The 18,939-nt window shown below is 40.4% G+C and overlaps 2 protein-coding genes across 4 annotated transcripts in view; one reads left to right on the top strand and one right to left on the bottom strand.

Annotated features, from left to right (window-relative positions):
• LOC115625246 (RNA-binding protein Musashi homolog Rbp6) overlaps window positions 1-18,939 on the bottom strand; it is a 160,879-nt gene that overhangs the window by 16,814 nt on the left and 125,126 nt on the right. The window lies entirely within an intron of this gene.
• On the top strand, window positions 9,905-12,198 carry LOC115625372 (endothelial lipase). The gene is made up of 2 exons (XM_030520409.1): window positions 9,905-10,578; window positions 11,424-12,198. The coding sequence occupies exons 1-2, from the start codon at window positions 9,905-9,907 to the stop codon at window positions 12,196-12,198; spliced, it is 1,449 nt and encodes a 482-aa protein (XP_030376269.1).

Here is an 18,939-nt window from a genome sequence, read left to right as displayed (position 1 = left end):
GACTAATTTGTTTTGGAGCATAGTGTGAATTCACTTTGGATAGGCCATGCCATTCCTTTTCTGATCTTGAAATAAAGGTGTGGATGGATCATGGATTACAAGCAACGTTTGCCAGTGATATTGTCCTGTCACAGCAGTATTGTATTTGAAATAAATTGTACTGCTGAGTCGGGGCATTAACATTGTTAAGCGTCCGTTTCTACTTTCGAAAGGAGCTGCGCCCGGTTAAAAAATAAATGGGAAAGCTTAACCGCAAAGCATGAAAATTTCCGGTATAAGCAGGGGCATAAGAAAAGCGTACACGCACACTTAACAATACATACATACACACACACACACACACGCACATAGGCGCAGGCACATACATACACACACAAACACATACACATAGAAGAGGAAAAATCAATTTTCCATTTTTAATTCAAAGCAGCAGCCAACGACAACAGAAACAGCAACCTATACACAACCCCACACACACTCATATACACAGACACACAAATGTACGCGCGTGAGAGAGTGTGTGTGTGTGTGTGTCTGTATTTGATATCAGTAAAATGGATAAGCAGGATGCTGCAAATAAGGCGCCGGGCCCCGTTTTCTGCTTGCGCCAGACCGAGTGAGCGGCCCAGAGCGATAGAGCGAGAGCTATAGAAACGTGCAAAAGAGAGCCAAGGAGCGTAGGGGGCGAGAGCAAGAAAGCGTTGTATAGACAAAAGCCGAGGAGAAACATTTTGACACTTGGAACGCGCTTTAAAATGCAAAGGATGTGCACAAATGAATTTGTTAAACACATAAATGGGTCTGCAGTTCCGCAAGAATTGCCATCGACAGCTGCCGAAAAGGGGCAACCAACTCAATGCAAGGAATCGTGTAGTCCATATTTTAAAGCTTAGCTAATAGGCTGCATATTTTAGCCATAAAATGTGTTCCGTACGCAATAAATCAAAAATTGCAGCCACTCCCCGAAATCTCTCTGACATCAACACCACCCACAACGAAAAGCCGCCACCGCCAACTTTCGGGTGACGGTGGTCGAAAATACGGCGCGCACTGTTCCATTGCCAAATTGTAGCAGATGGGTTGCTGCTGAGGAAGGATGGATGGATGGATGGATGGATGGATGGACGGCTGGCCTGTTGGCTGGCTGGATGGATGATGAAGGCGGCTGCAGTGCAGCAACAGCTCAACAATAGCCCAGCAGTTGCCCAAAAAACCAACCCCTAAATATGTGGCAGGGCGTGAAGGGGCACTGGAGTGTGGTACGAAACAAAAAAAAAATCCATACAAGATGACAACGATTTGCAACAAGACCGACCAGAGAGCAAACCATGAACAACAACAACTACAACAGCTACAGCAAAAACTAAAAGATGTACGGATGGAGATTTCGCATGAAATCGAAACAACGAGCACGAAATTCAATGAACTGCATTTATGGCTAGGGGTTGGCATTTTTTAATGCCATCAAGGATCTGATAAGGGTACACATGATTATAATATTTGTTGTTGTTTTTGTCTGTAAACTAAAGAGTTGCAGCCTGCGTTACAGCTGCATCGGATATCCCAGCATCCTTTTTGGGATGAAGTGTGCACGCTCCAGGGTTCTACTTCTAAATTGGTTAGGCGTGTGTTTGCTTTGAGAAATTGACAGCGCCTAACTATGCTTGAGGTAGCCATTATTATGCGACAAAAAGTTCTGGGATTCCGTGAGTGATAACATATTTTAATAAATCATTAATCATAAGATCTTTGAATGAAATGTGATGGCAAACAAGTTCAAAAGTAGCCGAAATCCACAAAGAATTCTGTGCTGTCTTGTCTTGGATGTGATAAGTCAAAGTGAATGAATTTGCATACATACAAGTATTTCAAAAATACCCAAAAGATTTGTGTAGTTTGAATCCACAAGAATATGCCTGTTACATATTAGTGATAATGGTGCATTAGGATAGGTAGAACGTTATACGATTATGTAGCATTTAATTGTTGCCTTCAATTCATACAAAATTCTTTTAAAATTAAATATTATAAGTGTTATTGTGTTATGTCCAGAAGAAGTGGAACACTAACAAAAAATAGGAAATATATCTGTTTCGCCTTTGATAAACACCTATATTTTTATGTTTAAATTGCCAATATAAGGATGGATAAACAGACTAGTAATTTAATACACATGTGTACAACAACAGGCCTATCCTTTAAATAGGTTCGCCTATTTAATAAGCTTACCCCGTTAAATCAGAAGAGTAGATAAGTACGTAGGAAAAAAGTTCAAGCGGATAATGATGATAAAAATATATATAAAAAAAAAAAAAAACGGAAATGACGGTGACCTAAAAATAAAAAGGACGACCAGCGCATACACACCGACACTCTTACACGCAAACATAATTGCGCAGAGCACAGAACATACACATACATATATACATACGTACGTAAAATATAACACGGCACATATGACGTAAATGGAGCGCACAAAGCGGAAGTAAGAACTGAAAACGCACATCAAAATGTTTGGAAAAGCTCAAGGGTTCAGCGAAGTGCTTTACAAATGCCTTTGTCTGTTTGTTAAATGTTGGCACAAAATAGAACAAATTCAAGTTATAGCCATAGAAAACCGGTACCCGACGCGTACAAAAATGTCAAGGACCCGGACCCGAGTGGTTGCATAAAAATGCAACAAATAGAATGCGACAAATACTTTTCAATTCACAGTTGCTAGACAAGCTGTCCACAAATGTATTCTCTATCTCGGGAGACTGTGGCTTCAGTTTGTTGGCCAAGTAATTTCTTTAATTAAAAGGTGTGGCACGACAAACAACTGGGGTACAACATAAAGAAATTGGCTCACATTTCAAAGCAAACGATTCGTCGCGTCACGTGGAAAAGGGTGGCATCGCCATAACCGGCCGGCCGGTAATTCCAAAAATGCACTCCAAAAAGGGCAGAACAAATCTGAAATGCAGCCAAGTTGTAACTGACAGCAGGCAAGTGTGTGGATGTGTGTGCAAGAGAGAGGGAGAGATGGAGAGGAGCAGATGCAATGCTTAAGCTCATAGGCTAAGCGTCCGCCCGTCAAGTGGTGCTTAAAACTAAAGTGCCAGCCACGAAGGAGAGCGGCCGCAAGGAGTCCTCCGTCGAGTGCTTTGAATAGAGCAACCTAGCAGCCTTGCCGGAAATGTATAGTGAAAAATTGACAACAATGTTGAAAGCGACGCTGACGGTGCCAGGAAAGGGACGAGGGGCAAGAGGAGCTTTGCGCTTTTACCTTTCATCCTTGCAGAGTGCACAATCATTTGAGTATGTTGACGCCAAAAGTTAACTGCCGCCTATTACGGAGCAAGTACATGCCCGAATGAAGGGTTAAAACTAATTATTTATGTACAAAAAGGCTAGACACAGTAGCACTCAGGGGGAAAATAGCAAATAATTTAGCCTTAGGCGAACAATTTTGGTGGTGGCTTACTAAGGGCTGTGGGGGGTCGATGATTCGTAATTGAATTCGGTACAGGCGACTCATAGAAACACTAAATTAGAGCTAAGCAAGACGAGGTTTTCTTTTCCTGTTTAAGAGCCTTTTATATACACACGATGATATAGACTCTATATCATAGAGCATTCTTTCAGGATCTAACTAAAACAATGCTGGTTTCGATAAAAATTGATACAAGCTTTCTTTCAGCACCTAACTGATTAATTTAAGCCAAAAAGTAAAAGCAGTTTATGTAAAAATTAACAAGAGCGAATATAATTACTCCATTACGTTGTTTTTTATGTAAACAAGTTGAATACTTGTATTTGATCAGGAAAATAAATTAGAAGCTTCCAAGTTAGTATCGTAGTAAGTTCCCTGAAGGACCCTGAAGCTCTCACACGGAGCTTCCTTGCGTCGAAAGCTCTGCAAAGGCTTTAAGCACTGCCGCGACTTGTGAGTTTCATAAAGTTCTACAGTTCAGCAGAAATGTTGAAGGCTTGACTAAAAGAAAGCTTTCACCGAGCTTTTTATAGCAAACTCCAGGATGCCATAAAATTACGAAGCCAATAAAATATTGAAGGAGATGAGGCAGTGATTTCGACTACCACAGGACTAACTAACTTATACTTTAAAGCAGAAAGGCGAAGGCACACATTTCTAAGTAGAGAAATATGAAAGTCTATGTTCCTTAATGCCAATTTCGCCATAAAACTCTTGAAGCTAAATTTGATCATCTCCATGCATTTCATGTAAGACAGCAGCGGAAAAGGAATGCCAAACTGTTGTCCTTGTTGTGCGGCTCTGGCAGGATGCAAAGCAGACATGCAAGGCAAGTGAAGTAGCTCTTGAAAAATGCTTCAGCCGCAGCCCCGCCGCCCCACTCCGAGACACTTGTGTGATAAATGCTGACACCAAGCCTGCTCTCAAGTATTCTGCGGGCAAATAGTCTCGACCCCTTCTCCTACTCCCACCAACACTTGGCTAAAAGCTGAAGTAAGGCGGCAGTACGTACAAGTAATAAAAGTCACTCGACTGACATTTTTGAGCTCGCAGCAATAAGTAAAAGGCAAACAAAGCCACCGCCCAATACACACACATACTGGATACTCGTTTATGCGCCTATATAATCAACAATAATCCCTCCCGTCTTTTAGCCCTTTGTATGTTCGATAATGTTGCTTTATTGTTTCTGGCAAATCCCGTCTGAGTGTTGCATTATGGAATGCAAACGCAAATGTTTCACAAACATTGGACATTGAACTTTCCGCTCGACAACAATGCAAAGCAACATTTGCCTGAGCCTGAATGTCAGCTCCTGCTTCTGCAGATTCAATTCAGCATTTCAATCGCCTGCCTCTGTTCCTATATTTAATAAATCTGTTATCGCTGCAGTAAATCGAGGCACACATTCATAAGTGTGTGCACTTCGGCTCGTTTTTGAAATGGGGGGCTGCTGTGTGCCTTGTGCACTCGAGATAATGCGACGATTTTTTACCTTTTGACATTTCACAGTTTTTTGTTTTCGTCACGTTCTTCACGTCGGCTGATTAGTTTACGATGATAAAAAAATTGCACGATTCACCGCGTCACAATGCTGCATAGAAGTCCTCCGCACAGCTCAGCTCAGCCACAAGAAATGCATGCGTCTTTGGTGTTCAAAATGGCGGTCTTAACGACTGCCGCCATATTTGTTTGAGGAAGTGCCGCTTCCTGTATTATCAACTTACCTGAAAGTAATCCAAAAAAAATACAAATAGACGTTTATTAAAATGTTATGGCAGTAGGCATAAAATTTGAACTGTTTCCCAACAGCCACAGATAAAACCAAGTGGAAATGCTAAGGTCGGGTGCAAAGACTTTGTACATTCATATGAGTAGAATTGTAATATAAATATATAAATACTGGTAAATGAACTAAATTGAAAAAAAGTTTTGTTTTTCGGTTATACCTCACATAGGATTCAAACTCATTTAAAGGGTATATTTACAGAGGTATTGAGTCTCTAGTTCGTATAGTCCCTGAGATCTATGTGTTCATACGAACGAACAGACAGACAGACAGACAGACAGGCTACATCGACTCGTCTTCTCATGCTGATGAAGAACATACTCATGTATGAATATATTTTGTGGTGTCTGCCACGCCTCCTTCGACCTGTTACATTTTTGTACAAATCTAATTGTATGCCATTTCATGTACTGAATACAATAAACGACCACATTTATATTGTTTGCAGCAGCTTTAATATGAATTGTGTGCCTCTGCGACGCAGGTACGGAGCACTAAGCTTTTTACAATAAGTTGCAAGATTAGCATTGATTGCAAGTCCATTTTGGTATTCGGTTTATTCAATCTGTTACCAGAGACAAAGCCCTAGGACACTACCAAGTCAGATGTTCTTCATTTTCTAGCTCAATAATTGAAGGGTGTGTCCAAGTTTGTGTGAAAAGTGTTTCTCAAGCTCTAAATTGAAAAGTGCCTATCACAACTAGCGTGGAAACGGAGCATAATACAAATTAAGAACAGCTTACTTTAAGGATTCGGTTGATATTATTGTCTCCGCGCAAACAAATAAAACACATTTTGCATAAATTAATTAAAAGGGAATAAACTAACCATTAAAGCATCTAAGGGCATCACAAATGAATTTGGAGAACAAAGTACTCGTATATCGGTCGGTCGGTCGGTCGGAGCGGCAGCCAGGGTATGCACCCCGACTCACTTAGGCCTTGTAGATTGGCCCGTTGTGATACCGCATGGACAAGTCCACTTCCCAAAATACCCGTGTTTGGCTGCATGTCTGCGCGAGTATTACGTCCATCCAGCTGCCTGGATGAACTTGAAGATGTCTATCGGCTTCTTGTTTGCTAGTGCCGATAGATTTGGTAGGAGACTGTCTCCTAAGAATCGATGTCTTGTTCTTGACAAGGCCGGGCAGTCGCAGAAGAGGTGTGTTACCGTTTCCTCCTCTTCCACGTCTCTGCAGCTTCTGCAGAAATCGTTATGGTGGAGCCCTAGTCTGGCGGCATGGGTGCCCACCAGCCAGTGCCCTGTGATGGCTCTGATTACGACTGAGCATTGGCTTCTGCTCAGTTTGCAGAGTTCAGAAGATCGTCTCTTGTTGAGGATTGGCCATGTTTGGCGTGTGATTTTACAGGAGTCTGTGTCGGTGGTCCACATTTGATTGGCGACCAAGTCAAAGTGGTTTCGGACTGACAGTTTACAGCTGGCCATCGGTGTACCGACGCTCTCCTTGTCTGGGAGGAGGGAGGCGGTAGTACCGTGTCTTGCCAGCTCATCGGCTATGCAGTTTCCCTCGATATCCCTATGGCCTGGGACCCAAATGAGGTATATAGAGAGCTGTGTTGCCATCTCGTGAAGAGATTTGCGACAGTTCTGTACTGACGTCGAGTTCGACGTGATGGCGTTAAGGGATTTTATAGCCGCTTGGCTATCCGAGTAAATGCAGATTTCTCTGGTATGTGTGGCTGGGCTTGGCAGTATAAGAAGAGCTTCTTGAATGGCTGTTACTTCCGCCTGGAACACACTGCAGTGATCCGGTAGCCTGAAGGCTTTTCTGATTCCGAGTTCTTCGCAGAAGACACCCCCGCCTACGCGGTTGTCCAGCTTAGAACCGTCTGTATATATTTTGATGGAATTGGTTGGGCCTGGCGGGCCGAAGTTCCAATCTTCCCTAGAGGGAATGATGGTGTGGAAAGGAGTATGTGGATACTCTTCTGCGATGCAGTGGTCAGTGACTGATGGGATGTTGTCATTTCCCTTCAGAATTTTGGCATGACCAAAGCATTCCTCTGACCACTGGTTTGTTTCTCTCATGCGAAGAGCCGCCAGCGTGGCGTTCATTTTTCCCATGAGATGTATTGGGAGTATTCCCAGAATTGCATCTAGTGCATCATTTGGAGTAGTGCGTAAAGCGCCCGAGATCGTTAGTTCAGCCTGTCGCTGAACTTTGTTAAGTCTCTGAAGAGATGAGTTTTTCGAAAGGGATGGCCACCATATGGAGACACCATATAAAAGTATGGGTCTGATTATTGCAGTATATAGCCAGTGGACCACATGGGGGGCCATGCCCCATTTCAGTCCAATGGATTTTCTGCAGGTATAGAGTGCGATTGTGGCTTTCCGCACTCTGTCTTCAATGTTCAAGTTCCAGTCCAGCTTCCTATCTAGTATCAAGCCTAGATATTTGGCTGAGCTGTTGAAAGCTAATGGTACCCCATTTAGTAATGGGGCTCGTATATAAGTATGTACATAAATTTGTACTCGAGTAACTGTAATGCATGTATAGGAGGATTTATTTTCAAATTTGTTTTGTTTCTATTGACTTGCACGTAAAACTTTTGGAACGAGAAGAGTTCTTCTTGTCTTGCTAAATTAATATTAAATGCATTTAATAAATCAAACATTTATTATTTAAATTTAATGCTAATAAAACTATAACTGAGTGATATGGAGATCGATTTTTAGCGACGTTACAGACATTTTGTAAAATATAAAATCATTTTTGTTTGTTTTCAAAGAGAGGAAAAGCGCCGAGTCGAAACAGCATCGTCAGGAAAGACGATAATTGTGTCTGCGGTGGGGGGTTTGGGACATTGACCTATCCCAAAGGTAAGTGCTAAGTACCATCTCCTGAAATTTGGTCAGTGGCACAAATTCTGCTGTACCGCCAAACTTTTGTTGACTTAACACATTATCATCAGCAAATGACGCGTGTTTTGTAAATGTTGTTTTCTGTTGAAGTGGGCAACAATTACTGCTTGTTATGCACAAATCGGTCGGAGCAGCCACCATAGCCACAGTTAAAGTGTGAATCGCAGCATATTAATAACTCTGTAAAGCCATAACAAGCACCCAATTTTCAACGTTCTTCAACAAAAGTCTTTTAGCTTTATTTTTATTTATTTATGAAACTTTTCACAACAACTGGAAGCTAAAATTGTGGGCTCAGTTCAGCAGTCGAACGACGGCTTCCCAGTTGAAAACAACGTAGCATCGCGAGTGTCGGTGAAAGTTGTGAAATTGCAGAGAAGTACTTTAAAATATCACCGATAAATTACAACTTTTGGATATAATGCTGCAAGGTCTCTGGCTCGTGCTCCTTTGCCAAGCAGGTGATTATCGTATGCATACATACTACACATATTGGGAAAACAATATTTCCAAGAACACGTGGTCAACGGACTCTGAAGGTCTCTATACAAGCCAGCAGAACTGTATAAATATATATACACCTAATTCCGTTTTTACACGGTAGATTGGCTCCCAAAAAAGTCGTGTAAAAATTAAACCGTGCAAAAAAAGACATTGATCATATGCAAAATGTATCGTGCTAAATGCAATAAAGTCGTGTAACTATACTATATATAACATATTTAATATTTAACATAATTTTCAAACCGTGTTAAATCAAAACCGTGTAAAAACATATTCATGTGTATATGTTAGCCTCAACAAGTCATGGCTGCCATGCAAAATCGTGCGCAAATAATTGCATTAATTTTCTCGAAGTGTAGTTCACACGGCATCAATAAGTGTGCAGTGATTATCGATATGTTTCAGATTCTTGTTAAATGGCTGTTATGGTTTTCAAAAAGATTCAGCTCTTCAATTTACGGTCATACAGAAATCGTTTCCTGAACTCATTTCGATTGATTTTTTGTGAGTTAAAGTCACATTAATTGCAGGTGGTTTGATATTTGAATTGCAAGTTTTTACACTTTTTTAAATATAGATAAATATTTCATAAGAATGCAATTGAGCTCCGAGCTACTTTTGCTGGAAATCGATCTCCCGAACTTGGTTTCTTAGCCAAATATGCCGATTATTACAGAAAAAAGTGAATTCGAAGTAAACAATTTGTGAATACCGTCTGAACTCAAACTTTTCCCAAAAAATAAAAAAAATAAGCTGAAGTTGTGCATAGTATTGGCTGGCAGTAAAAAATCTCTTATGATTTAAAGGTGGGAGACAATCAATCTTGCAACAAAAAAAATAAGTACAACTAAAATAAATGAATCCTCGGAGAAGTAACTTTTTACGTTACTCTACTGTTAAAAGGACTAATTTTGTTCACAGCAGTTTAATAAGTTTAGCAAATCGCACAAAATACACATTGAAATGAACAAATAATAATAAAAGGACAAGAACAAGTTAGAAGTAAGTCTTAGACGTGTCCCAAAGTAAAAAATTCAATATTCTCCTTAGTAGTATATGCAAGGCATTCGAGCACTAGAAGATCTCTTTTACTTTAAATTCTATTCACGCAGCCTACACGAGCCATCTGTAAAAGGCGCTTGAAGCTGAATGCAATATTCCTTTCTAATGCATGCATCACTCTCACATTCTCGAAACGTTGCACCTTCGTTATAGTGTGGCCTTCTGCGACAAGACTAGAACCGAAATCTATGGGCAGACTAAGCAGCCGTGAGTCAACGAAGCGGGCGGCACACTTTACCACTGCAGCGAGGCCGACAATAGAAAACAATCAGTTGCAGTTCCCAAGTGTACGTCAAAGAGTGGGAGGTGTTCGAGAAGGAGGAGGAGGAGGAGGCATCCGACCCGCAGAAGCACAAGTAAAAGCGCCAAATGAAGTGGAAAGTGCCGTCATTGAGGAGCAGACGAAGCAAGTGTGGGAGGGTTTGCGGCTTAATGGAAATGAGTACGACAGTGACACTGATGACACACAAAAGGAAAATACAGCTAAGGGCAGCAGCAGCAGCAGCAGCAGCAACACTTTAATGAGCCCAAATATGTTGCCAATATTGGAAAGACAAAACTTTGGCAGCAGCAGCAGTGGCAACCAAAATGTGCTCGATGAACAATTACTGCGACTGCAGAACTATAATTTACTGTACAATGCTGAGCGGCAGACGTACTTCCAATTGCATACTTACCCAATGGCGTCTCTGCAGGGTCAGAGCCGTGTGCTGCCGCACGTGGTAAGCAACACGCTGAGCACGGCCTTTGGCCTCAATTCAAACAGAGTGCTAGATGCGACAGATGTCAAAGTGGAAAATGTGCAACTGTATGATGCACAGTCTCTGCGACAAACGCGCTTCAATCCCTTCAATCCCACTCGGTGAGTCACGGTGTCATTGATTCAGAGTGTATAATGTACTATATGTGTATATGCGGTTACACTGAGAGAATATCAGTTGTGTTTATATACTGCATGATTTGTAATTCCGTTGATTACTGAAAAGGGCCGGCAGCTCATCTGCATTTTAGCAATCTGACTACCCAATTAATTATAATAGTATTAACAATTAATAGGTAGCTTCCAATCAAATAATCAAATATGGTTCTCATCTCGAGATGGAGCAGCAGTATAACGTTGGAAAAACCTTTTGATAAATTGATAATCTTCAAAAATTTATTATAGTTGCATTATCTTTGAACTGATTCGTAATACTTGAACTATATATATGTACATTAACGATACAGAAACCGAACAACATAAAACGTTAGTCATCAAATTTTTTATTCACACTTCAGTGTTAAAGTAAAGCATTTGATATATAGTAGAGAGGGCAACGATATGGCTATGACGAAACGTCAAAAAGATCCCAAATGGTTCGGATATCGTAATATATCAAAACAAAGTTCATAGAACCGACATGTCTATACCGATTCATCTAAGGATTTTGAAAAAACGCTATAGGAAAAGATAATAGATAGGTGCTTGAAAAGAAAGAACTCGGAAACTACATATACTTGTAGTCTGAGCAAAGATTTAAGGAAGTGATAACTGATTTACTTTCGGCGATCATTAATTGGCAGAGTGCTTAGCCAGATTTCGAAGCAGAATATTTCGAAAGGGGAGTTAAGATTTAGATGAGATCGAGTTTAGAGCTACGTCTAATCAAAATAGTTGCGTTTGATAAAATATTACTAATGCTACAAACAATCTGATATTCTTTTTAGCATATTGATCCACGGATGGCTGGGAAATGCACACGCCAACATCTACAGCACTCTTCTGCCAGTTTACTCTGGCCGAGGTGGAGGAAACTACAACGTCTTTACAGTGGACTGGGGTCGTGGGGCCATTGCGGATTACATCACAGCCAGTTACCGCGTGAAGTCAGTTGGCCAAGTGGTGGCCAAGTTTATAGACTTTCTGCATCGGGAGGCGGGCATGGGGTTCGAGGATTTGCAGCTGATCGGCTTCAGCATGGGAGCTCATGTGGCGGGCATTGCGGGCAAGCATGTGCAGACTGGCCGTGTGCGAATAATCCGAGCACTGGATCCTGCGTCGCCCTTCTTCCGCTACGCCCGGGAGGGAGAGCGAGTAGCCAGCGGTGATGCCGACTATGTGGAGGTCCTGCACACCAGTGTGGGCAGCTACGGCTTCGATCTGCCACTGGGCCATGCAGATTTCTATGCCAATTGGGGCAGTCAACAGCCAGGTTGCTTCTGGAACGAGTGCAGCCACTGGCGTGCTTTTGCGCTCTTCGCCGAGAGTCTGGGGAGGCCGGAAGGATCTAGTTTCGTGGCGCAGGGCTGCGACGCGTCTCTGTGGCAGGAGCTGTCGCACTACAGGCGGTGCAGCAACCACACCGGACGCATGCTAAGCATGGGCGGGGATCTGGCTGATGCATCACTGGAGACGTTGGCGGCGCGTCGGGGTGTTTATTATTTTCAAACAAACGCCAATGCGCCTTATGGCCAGGGGGGAGTTGGGGCGAATATTGTATAGTGTTGACACGCTGTAGTGCTAAACAAACGATGGCGACGTCTCGTTGACTGTGAATGTTGTGTGTGTATGTGTGTTAATATATGTGTGGAAATAAAACGGCAATGGGTAGCAAAAACGTAATGAGCAAATGTGCAGCTCGCGTTTTCATTTCTAATTAGTAAGTGCAAGTGTATGTGTGTGTGTGTGTGTGTGTTTGTGTTTGAATTTCTGAGAGCTGCGCTGGAAAATTAAAAAATGCTGCCATGTGTAAAATGCTTTTCATGGTAGTCAGAAAGGCCCATCAGCCGCTTCAAGCTCAATGCTGACTGAAAAAAAGAACAACAACAAAAACTGTAAAAAAAAAACTTGCAAAAAGCGATGTGGAACATTCGCTGTATTTAAAAACAAAACCAAAACCAAAAGGAATGAAAAGCAAAGTAGTTCGGGCCAGCAGTTCGTTCACACAATAATTTGATACCGAAAGGCAACAGCCATCTTAGTATTTGGGTTATATTTCTAATGGCTTAAAACACACATTTTTATGATACCCGTAGCTCAACACACACTAGTATATACGAGTACATACATAGGTATTCATTCATTAAATATGAGTGTGTGGGCTCGAGTAGGGAACTAAACATAGCCTGCTTTTTGGCATGAAGACTGCAACAGTCGTCTATAAATAAAATTTAAGCTGCTTGGCTGACTGTCGGTTTAATTTGCTTTAACGTGTGACTATGTGTGACTGCTGCCAAGCTGCACTAATTTCATTCTTACGCATCATTTGAGTGAGCAAGCATTTTCTAATCGGCCGTGTACGACCATTTGGCCAACGGGCAAAGGCAAATGGCTACGAACAAGACATTACGTTTACAAATATTTGCACAAGCTAACATTTTGCTTGTCCACATTTCTAGGCAACATTCTTAGGCTTTTTTTTTTCAAACACAAATTGACCAACGCGTCGAGGCGTGGGTTGTGGAAAGAATAGAGAGCCTCTAGCTGTCCACTGCAATTTTTTTTAAAACCATTTTTTGGGGCTATGCCTCCTAAACTAAATCTAGAACACTTCTCAGAAATAACATAAATAGAGTTTATGCTTAAAACCGAAAATTACTGGGCAGGTTGATTTTTCAAAGGAAATATGGTTGCCTCTTTTTCGTGCAACTGAGTTAAGTGATGTTGAAAGGAGAGATAATTGTCTTGGAGACTTTCCTAAAGAGCTTAAAAATTGACTTATTTTGGCTGGCAACAATATTTAGAATACTAAATTCATACAGTCATTTGTTTAATAAAATTAAGAAATGTGTGATTGAAAGAAAAATGTTTCATCCAGCTATTTAAATACTTTGAATCATTTAAGAGTCGTAAATTCATTTTGCAATCGTTTCTTAATGCCGTCAAGTTGCCCACTATGTATTTATTATTACATATTTTAAAGTTACTTGTTCGTTTTCCTTGATTTCTTTCGCTGCCAATATAAGTTAATCGATCTTGCCGTCTTTTTGCCCCCAACATTAGTTGGTATAGGACTTAAAATGTAACCCAAAGAAAGAAAACAACAACTTATTGTCGTTTGAAATAATTTGGGCTTTAGATGAATTAGAATATTCCATAAAATACAATAATATACTTAAAATTGTAAGATATTTAGAAACTTACAAACAACAATGTGCTATTTTTTTTTTTGAAGCGATAGAAGTCGTCTTATCGAGTGCGCTCTGTATGCCAACGGATTAAAGCAATACTATGAAAAATTCAATGTAAAAAGAATACAGCTGGCAGAGCATATGGACAATCATTCTGAGTTGGGACGCAAAGTATGTTTGTTTCACATTTCATAAAATATTGTAATGCCTTACCATAGCATGGCATCGAGATAGTTCATGATTGACTCCGTCACTTCGTGGATTGTAGGAACACACACAACATTAACTGCGCGCAGTTGGACAAACGCTCGGGCCTTTATGTCTATATATATTAGCTGCAATGTTGCCACTTGCAGACTGCAAACGAAACTGAATTGTAGTGGAAACAAAAAACGCTAATTTGTGTCGGGGCTGCAGCAAGAAATCAAGCGCAGCCGGCGAAGACGCAGCAAAAAGGCCTATCAGCCAAACAGACAAGCTCACTCAGAAGCCTTTGAAATGTGGCACGCACACTCGCACACTCACTCACACACACACACACACAGCAACAGCGAAAAGAGTTTACGAACACAAAACTGAATAAAAAGACAATGCATTCTAATTCTGCTGCTGCTGCTGCCTCTGTCAGTGACGCCGAAGGGTGGTAAACAAGTCTTTTCGCCTGACCTCCCTTCCTTCCTTCCTTCCTTGCTCTCTTTCGCTCCGCAGGTCTATCTTCTGCTTTTGTATAGTTGTCATTTGTTGCGTAAGTCGCCGCTCTCTCACCCCTCACTACTCGCTCACTTGTCTTACTCTTCATAAAGTGCCGTATTTTGCTATCAGCAAGCCTGCTTTTCGTTACCTGCTTGCTGCTTAACCCACAATGGCTTCCGGCCACATACTCGTACATGCAGGCACACAAACAAATTCATACTCGCACACACACATATGTACATATGTGCGTATGTATGCATATACTCGTATGTGTGTGTGTGTGTGTTAGAGTGGAACACAGTCGAGTTTTTAGTTTGTCTTAGGCAGCTTAAACATATTTTCAAGAAGTGTGCGTTGACTAAAAATGCGCATATGATTTGCCAGCTTATAGTTTCAACGTGTTTACATACAAGCCTAGTACATATGTACATACATACATATGTATGTATGTTTGTACACATGCACATATGTAAATAAAGAAAAATATGCTCTTTCTTTTACTTGCGACAGTTGTAAGGATTGCAGCTTAGGACTCTTAGCCCTACCTGCAGAACAGGCGCAACCTTGGCGACCGAGCTTAAAAGCCTTTCCAGTATTAGGCTGACAAGGTTTGTAATGTGTGGGCTAAATACGAAACAAAGCTGGGGGCTTAGGCTATTCAAAAAAAAAATTGAGTTGCTTTTGCATTGGCAAACAAAGAATGTAAATACTCGTACAACATCAGGAACAGGGCGCAGTGCTTGCAACTCGCACACAAAAATGTGTACAAATTTGTAAAACTCTCTTTGATTCTTGATTATTGGTTAACACTGCCGTATAATCATCAACCATCTTAATAAATTACGTACTCAGTTACAAAATAAAGGTATCGTCTATAGTACATTACTGACTAACTTTTATTAAAAGTAAAGCTTAATCTGTGGCGAATAATTTTTCGCGAATTTGGCGTGCTTCACAAAAATGATGAAAAAATGAACAAACTCGTCCTTTCTCGGGCTCAGGAGAATCTGTATACCAAGTTTGGTTATTCTAGCTCTTATACTTTCGGAGATCCTTGCGTTCATACAGACAGACGGACATGGCTATATCGACTAGGCTTGTCATGCTGATCAAGAATATATATACTTTGTGGGGTCTACCAAGCCTCCTTCTGTGTGTTCCATGTGCACTCGCACAAAACTAATATACCCTTGTACCCTTTGGGTACAGGGTATAATTAGTCAATTCAATCAAAAACATATATATTCTATATATGTCTGGAGATACAATTATATTTGTTGTTGTCAAAAATGGAATTAACTTATGATTTCTCATTTAATAAAAATTAAACTGTAGCTGCAGGTATTTCTATTCACTTGACTAAGCGTTGAATTTAAACAAGTTCAAATTTTGATACTCTGTACATGAAATGTACAAGAGTATATTAGGTTTGCGCGAGCTGAAAAATGTAACAGGCAGAAGGAGGCGTGGCAGACCCCACAAAGTATATATATTCTTGATCAGTATGACAAGACGAGTCGATTTAGCCCTGTCTGTCCGTCTGTCCGACTGTCCGTCCGTATGATCACCTGGATCTCAGAGACTATAAGAGATAGAGACACCAAATTTTGCACAAAGATGCCTTATGTGTGTACGCTATACGAGTTTGTTTTCGGATATAGAACTGTGGACAAACAATGTCCATGACAAATTTTATTCAATAACAAATTTGTTTGCAAATCTGATAAAGCCGGCGGAAGAAAGCTAACAACTTAGTAGTAACTAACAACTTTGTAGTAACAGTAAGTTTTACCTTGAAACTGAGGCGGACCAAGAGTTACATCATTCGGGCCAATTATGCAATTCAACAAGCTTTGAGTAGCTTGCCTTACAAGCAACTTGGCTCAATTTTCATTGTAGAAAACACAATCAAACAATTAGCTGTGTGCGAAAAATCAAACCAAAAAGCAAAAATATTGTCTTCTGCTATCTCAGACAACGTGGATGAAGAGGACGAGAACGCCGGCGACAGAGCCGAAGGGACACAGAGAGGGCGACATCAACTGAAGCCTTATGAACAAGTTTCAGTTTTTGCGCAAACAAATTGGATTATTCGATTACGTGTTTGTCTAAGCGAGCAGGTGAGAGCGAATTGGCAGCCACGGCGATGTCGAGGACGGCTACACGATGACGACGACAACACTACAGCAAACAAAACAAAAACAACTACAACAAGAAAGCGGTCAAGAGAACAGTGTTAAGGGCGCACTGCAGGGTTGCTGTTCGCTGCCGATTTTAAACGAATTTGGCTCTGTCGCAGTTCTTGCTTGCTGCAAAATGATTTATGTGGGAATGCAATTCTCTTGTCGCCAATTGGAAAACGAACGCGCAAGGCTATAAGTATTATTTGATATTGTTGTTGTGTGCTTTCGATTTAAAATCAACTCCAATCAATATGGCAAGAATTTATTCAGTTTTATACATTTAAAACTGGGCGCACCAAAATTATTTGAATGCCTTTTCTAATAAGGACAATTTGGGTTATAATCCTTAAGTTAGCAATTGTTAACAATACAATTATTCAGAGAGTTGTAGCTTTTTACACATTATAGAAATATACATATTTGAATAAAGCAAATCTGCAGGAGCAGGAGTTCTTTACTGAATTTCTATCTCTTTAATTTTAATCACGTCAGTGCTAATATAGAGGGCTGACTCTAATTCCAATTTTAATAGACTTTGGCCGTATCTAGTTTAATTTTCCAAAAATGTGTCTTTCCTAGAAAACCTTACATTTTGGATTGTCCAATAGATGTTTGAAAATGAAAACTTGTGTTCAATTTTCTTCAAATCTACAAATTTATCGTCCACAAAACCTGAACTAAAATTATTTTTGAAGTAATACAACAACGTCGTTTCTATGTACTTTTCCAAGAGTAGGTGTTTCAGGCATCGATTCTGTGTTTAAATCTTGTATTTGCGTTTGCGTCTGGATTACATAAATCGAAATGTCAGGTTTGGTGTCCCTAGCTGTTCAATCGAAATGCCTCTAAGAGGAAGAGATAAGCCTTCCACTTCCTGTTACATACATTTCGAGTTCCTGAGTGTCACCTTTAACCTATCAGGCACAAAGTATACCAAGGTCATGGAGAAAAGTTTCACATATGAATGATGCACGACGTATAATCTTTAAAGGTATTCATTTAATTATCAAGCTCAACACACCTGGAGCCAATTAATTCAAATTATATTTATAGAGTTTGATGCTTGCTCTTATTTATGAACATGCCGCTAAGACTTCCTTCGTTTTAATAAATGGATTTGCTTGACTCCTTTTTTCTTTATTAAATCAATGAAGACACAGGACAGGACAAGAAAGAGTCAAGAATCCAACGTCAGCTGTCTGCAAAGTGTAATGTAATTAAAAAATTGTCCAAGCAGCTGTCAACCTTGCACACAAATTAAAACTCAATAGATTCCCTACGACACGATGTAGAATAATAAATTTGCTGCTTTTAGCTAGCTTAATAGTTTGAAATTGTTTGGTTTTCCTTGATCCATCCACTGCACCAGAAACCTGTGGGGGCCAGCATCAATTGCCAGTCTGGTTGCTTGCTTGGCTGCCTTCAAATTTAATTTAATATTGTTGCAGGTGGTCGACATTTGTTGTACCCCCACACTCGACCCAGTGTGATTGAAGTGTGCTTGTGCAATATATATATATAAATATATATATAGTATATGGCATAGTTAAGTGTCGCACAAAAACCTTTTTATGTTTATTCCCTTTGGTTGAGTTTGAGCTCGCGGGTCGTGGTATGTTTACCATGTGCTATACAAGTGCGATGGTGCGTATGAGTGATTTTTTATTTAAATGCAAATGTTCAGTCCAAAACGCTGGGTCTGTTGGCCACAACTATGACCACGTGAATTAACACACAAACTGGGTTTTAGAACTGCCAGCCATAAATATGATGGTGACGCTCATTCCCCGCTAGGCTGCACAGGCAGATGATTAATACGAAATGATGGTGTTGTTGCTTAGAAAAACATTATCGTGCAGTTCTGTTAGTCAAGCATTTCAAATCCCAAAAATCTAACAAACAAAAAATAAAAAGAGTGGAAATATATAAATGGATATTTTAATTGATTCAGAACATAAAACGACGCGACCGTGTTTGGTCAAAAATGTGCTTATTTTTCAATTTTCATAAAACATTCTGAAAGCAATATACGAGTATGTATTAGTACAAATAAACTATAAGATTCACGGAAACGATTAAGAATCTATTATTATACCCTGTACCCGTAGGGTAAAAAGGGTATATTAGGTTTGTGCAAAGTATGTAACATACAGAAGGAAGCATCTCCGACCCCATAAAGTATATATATTCTTGATCAGCATGACGAGAGAAATCGATCTAGACATGTCCGTCCGTCT

This window comes from Scaptodrosophila lebanonensis, unplaced genomic scaffold, assembly GCF_003285725.1.
Source record: "Scaptodrosophila lebanonensis strain 11010-0011.00,11010-0021.00 unplaced genomic scaffold, SlebRS2 tig00000072-arrow-pilon, whole genome shotgun sequence".
Lineage (NCBI taxonomy): Eukaryota > Metazoa > Arthropoda > Insecta > Diptera > Drosophilidae > Scaptodrosophila > Scaptodrosophila lebanonensis.
This window is presented reverse-complemented; position numbering and strand designations above follow the sequence as displayed.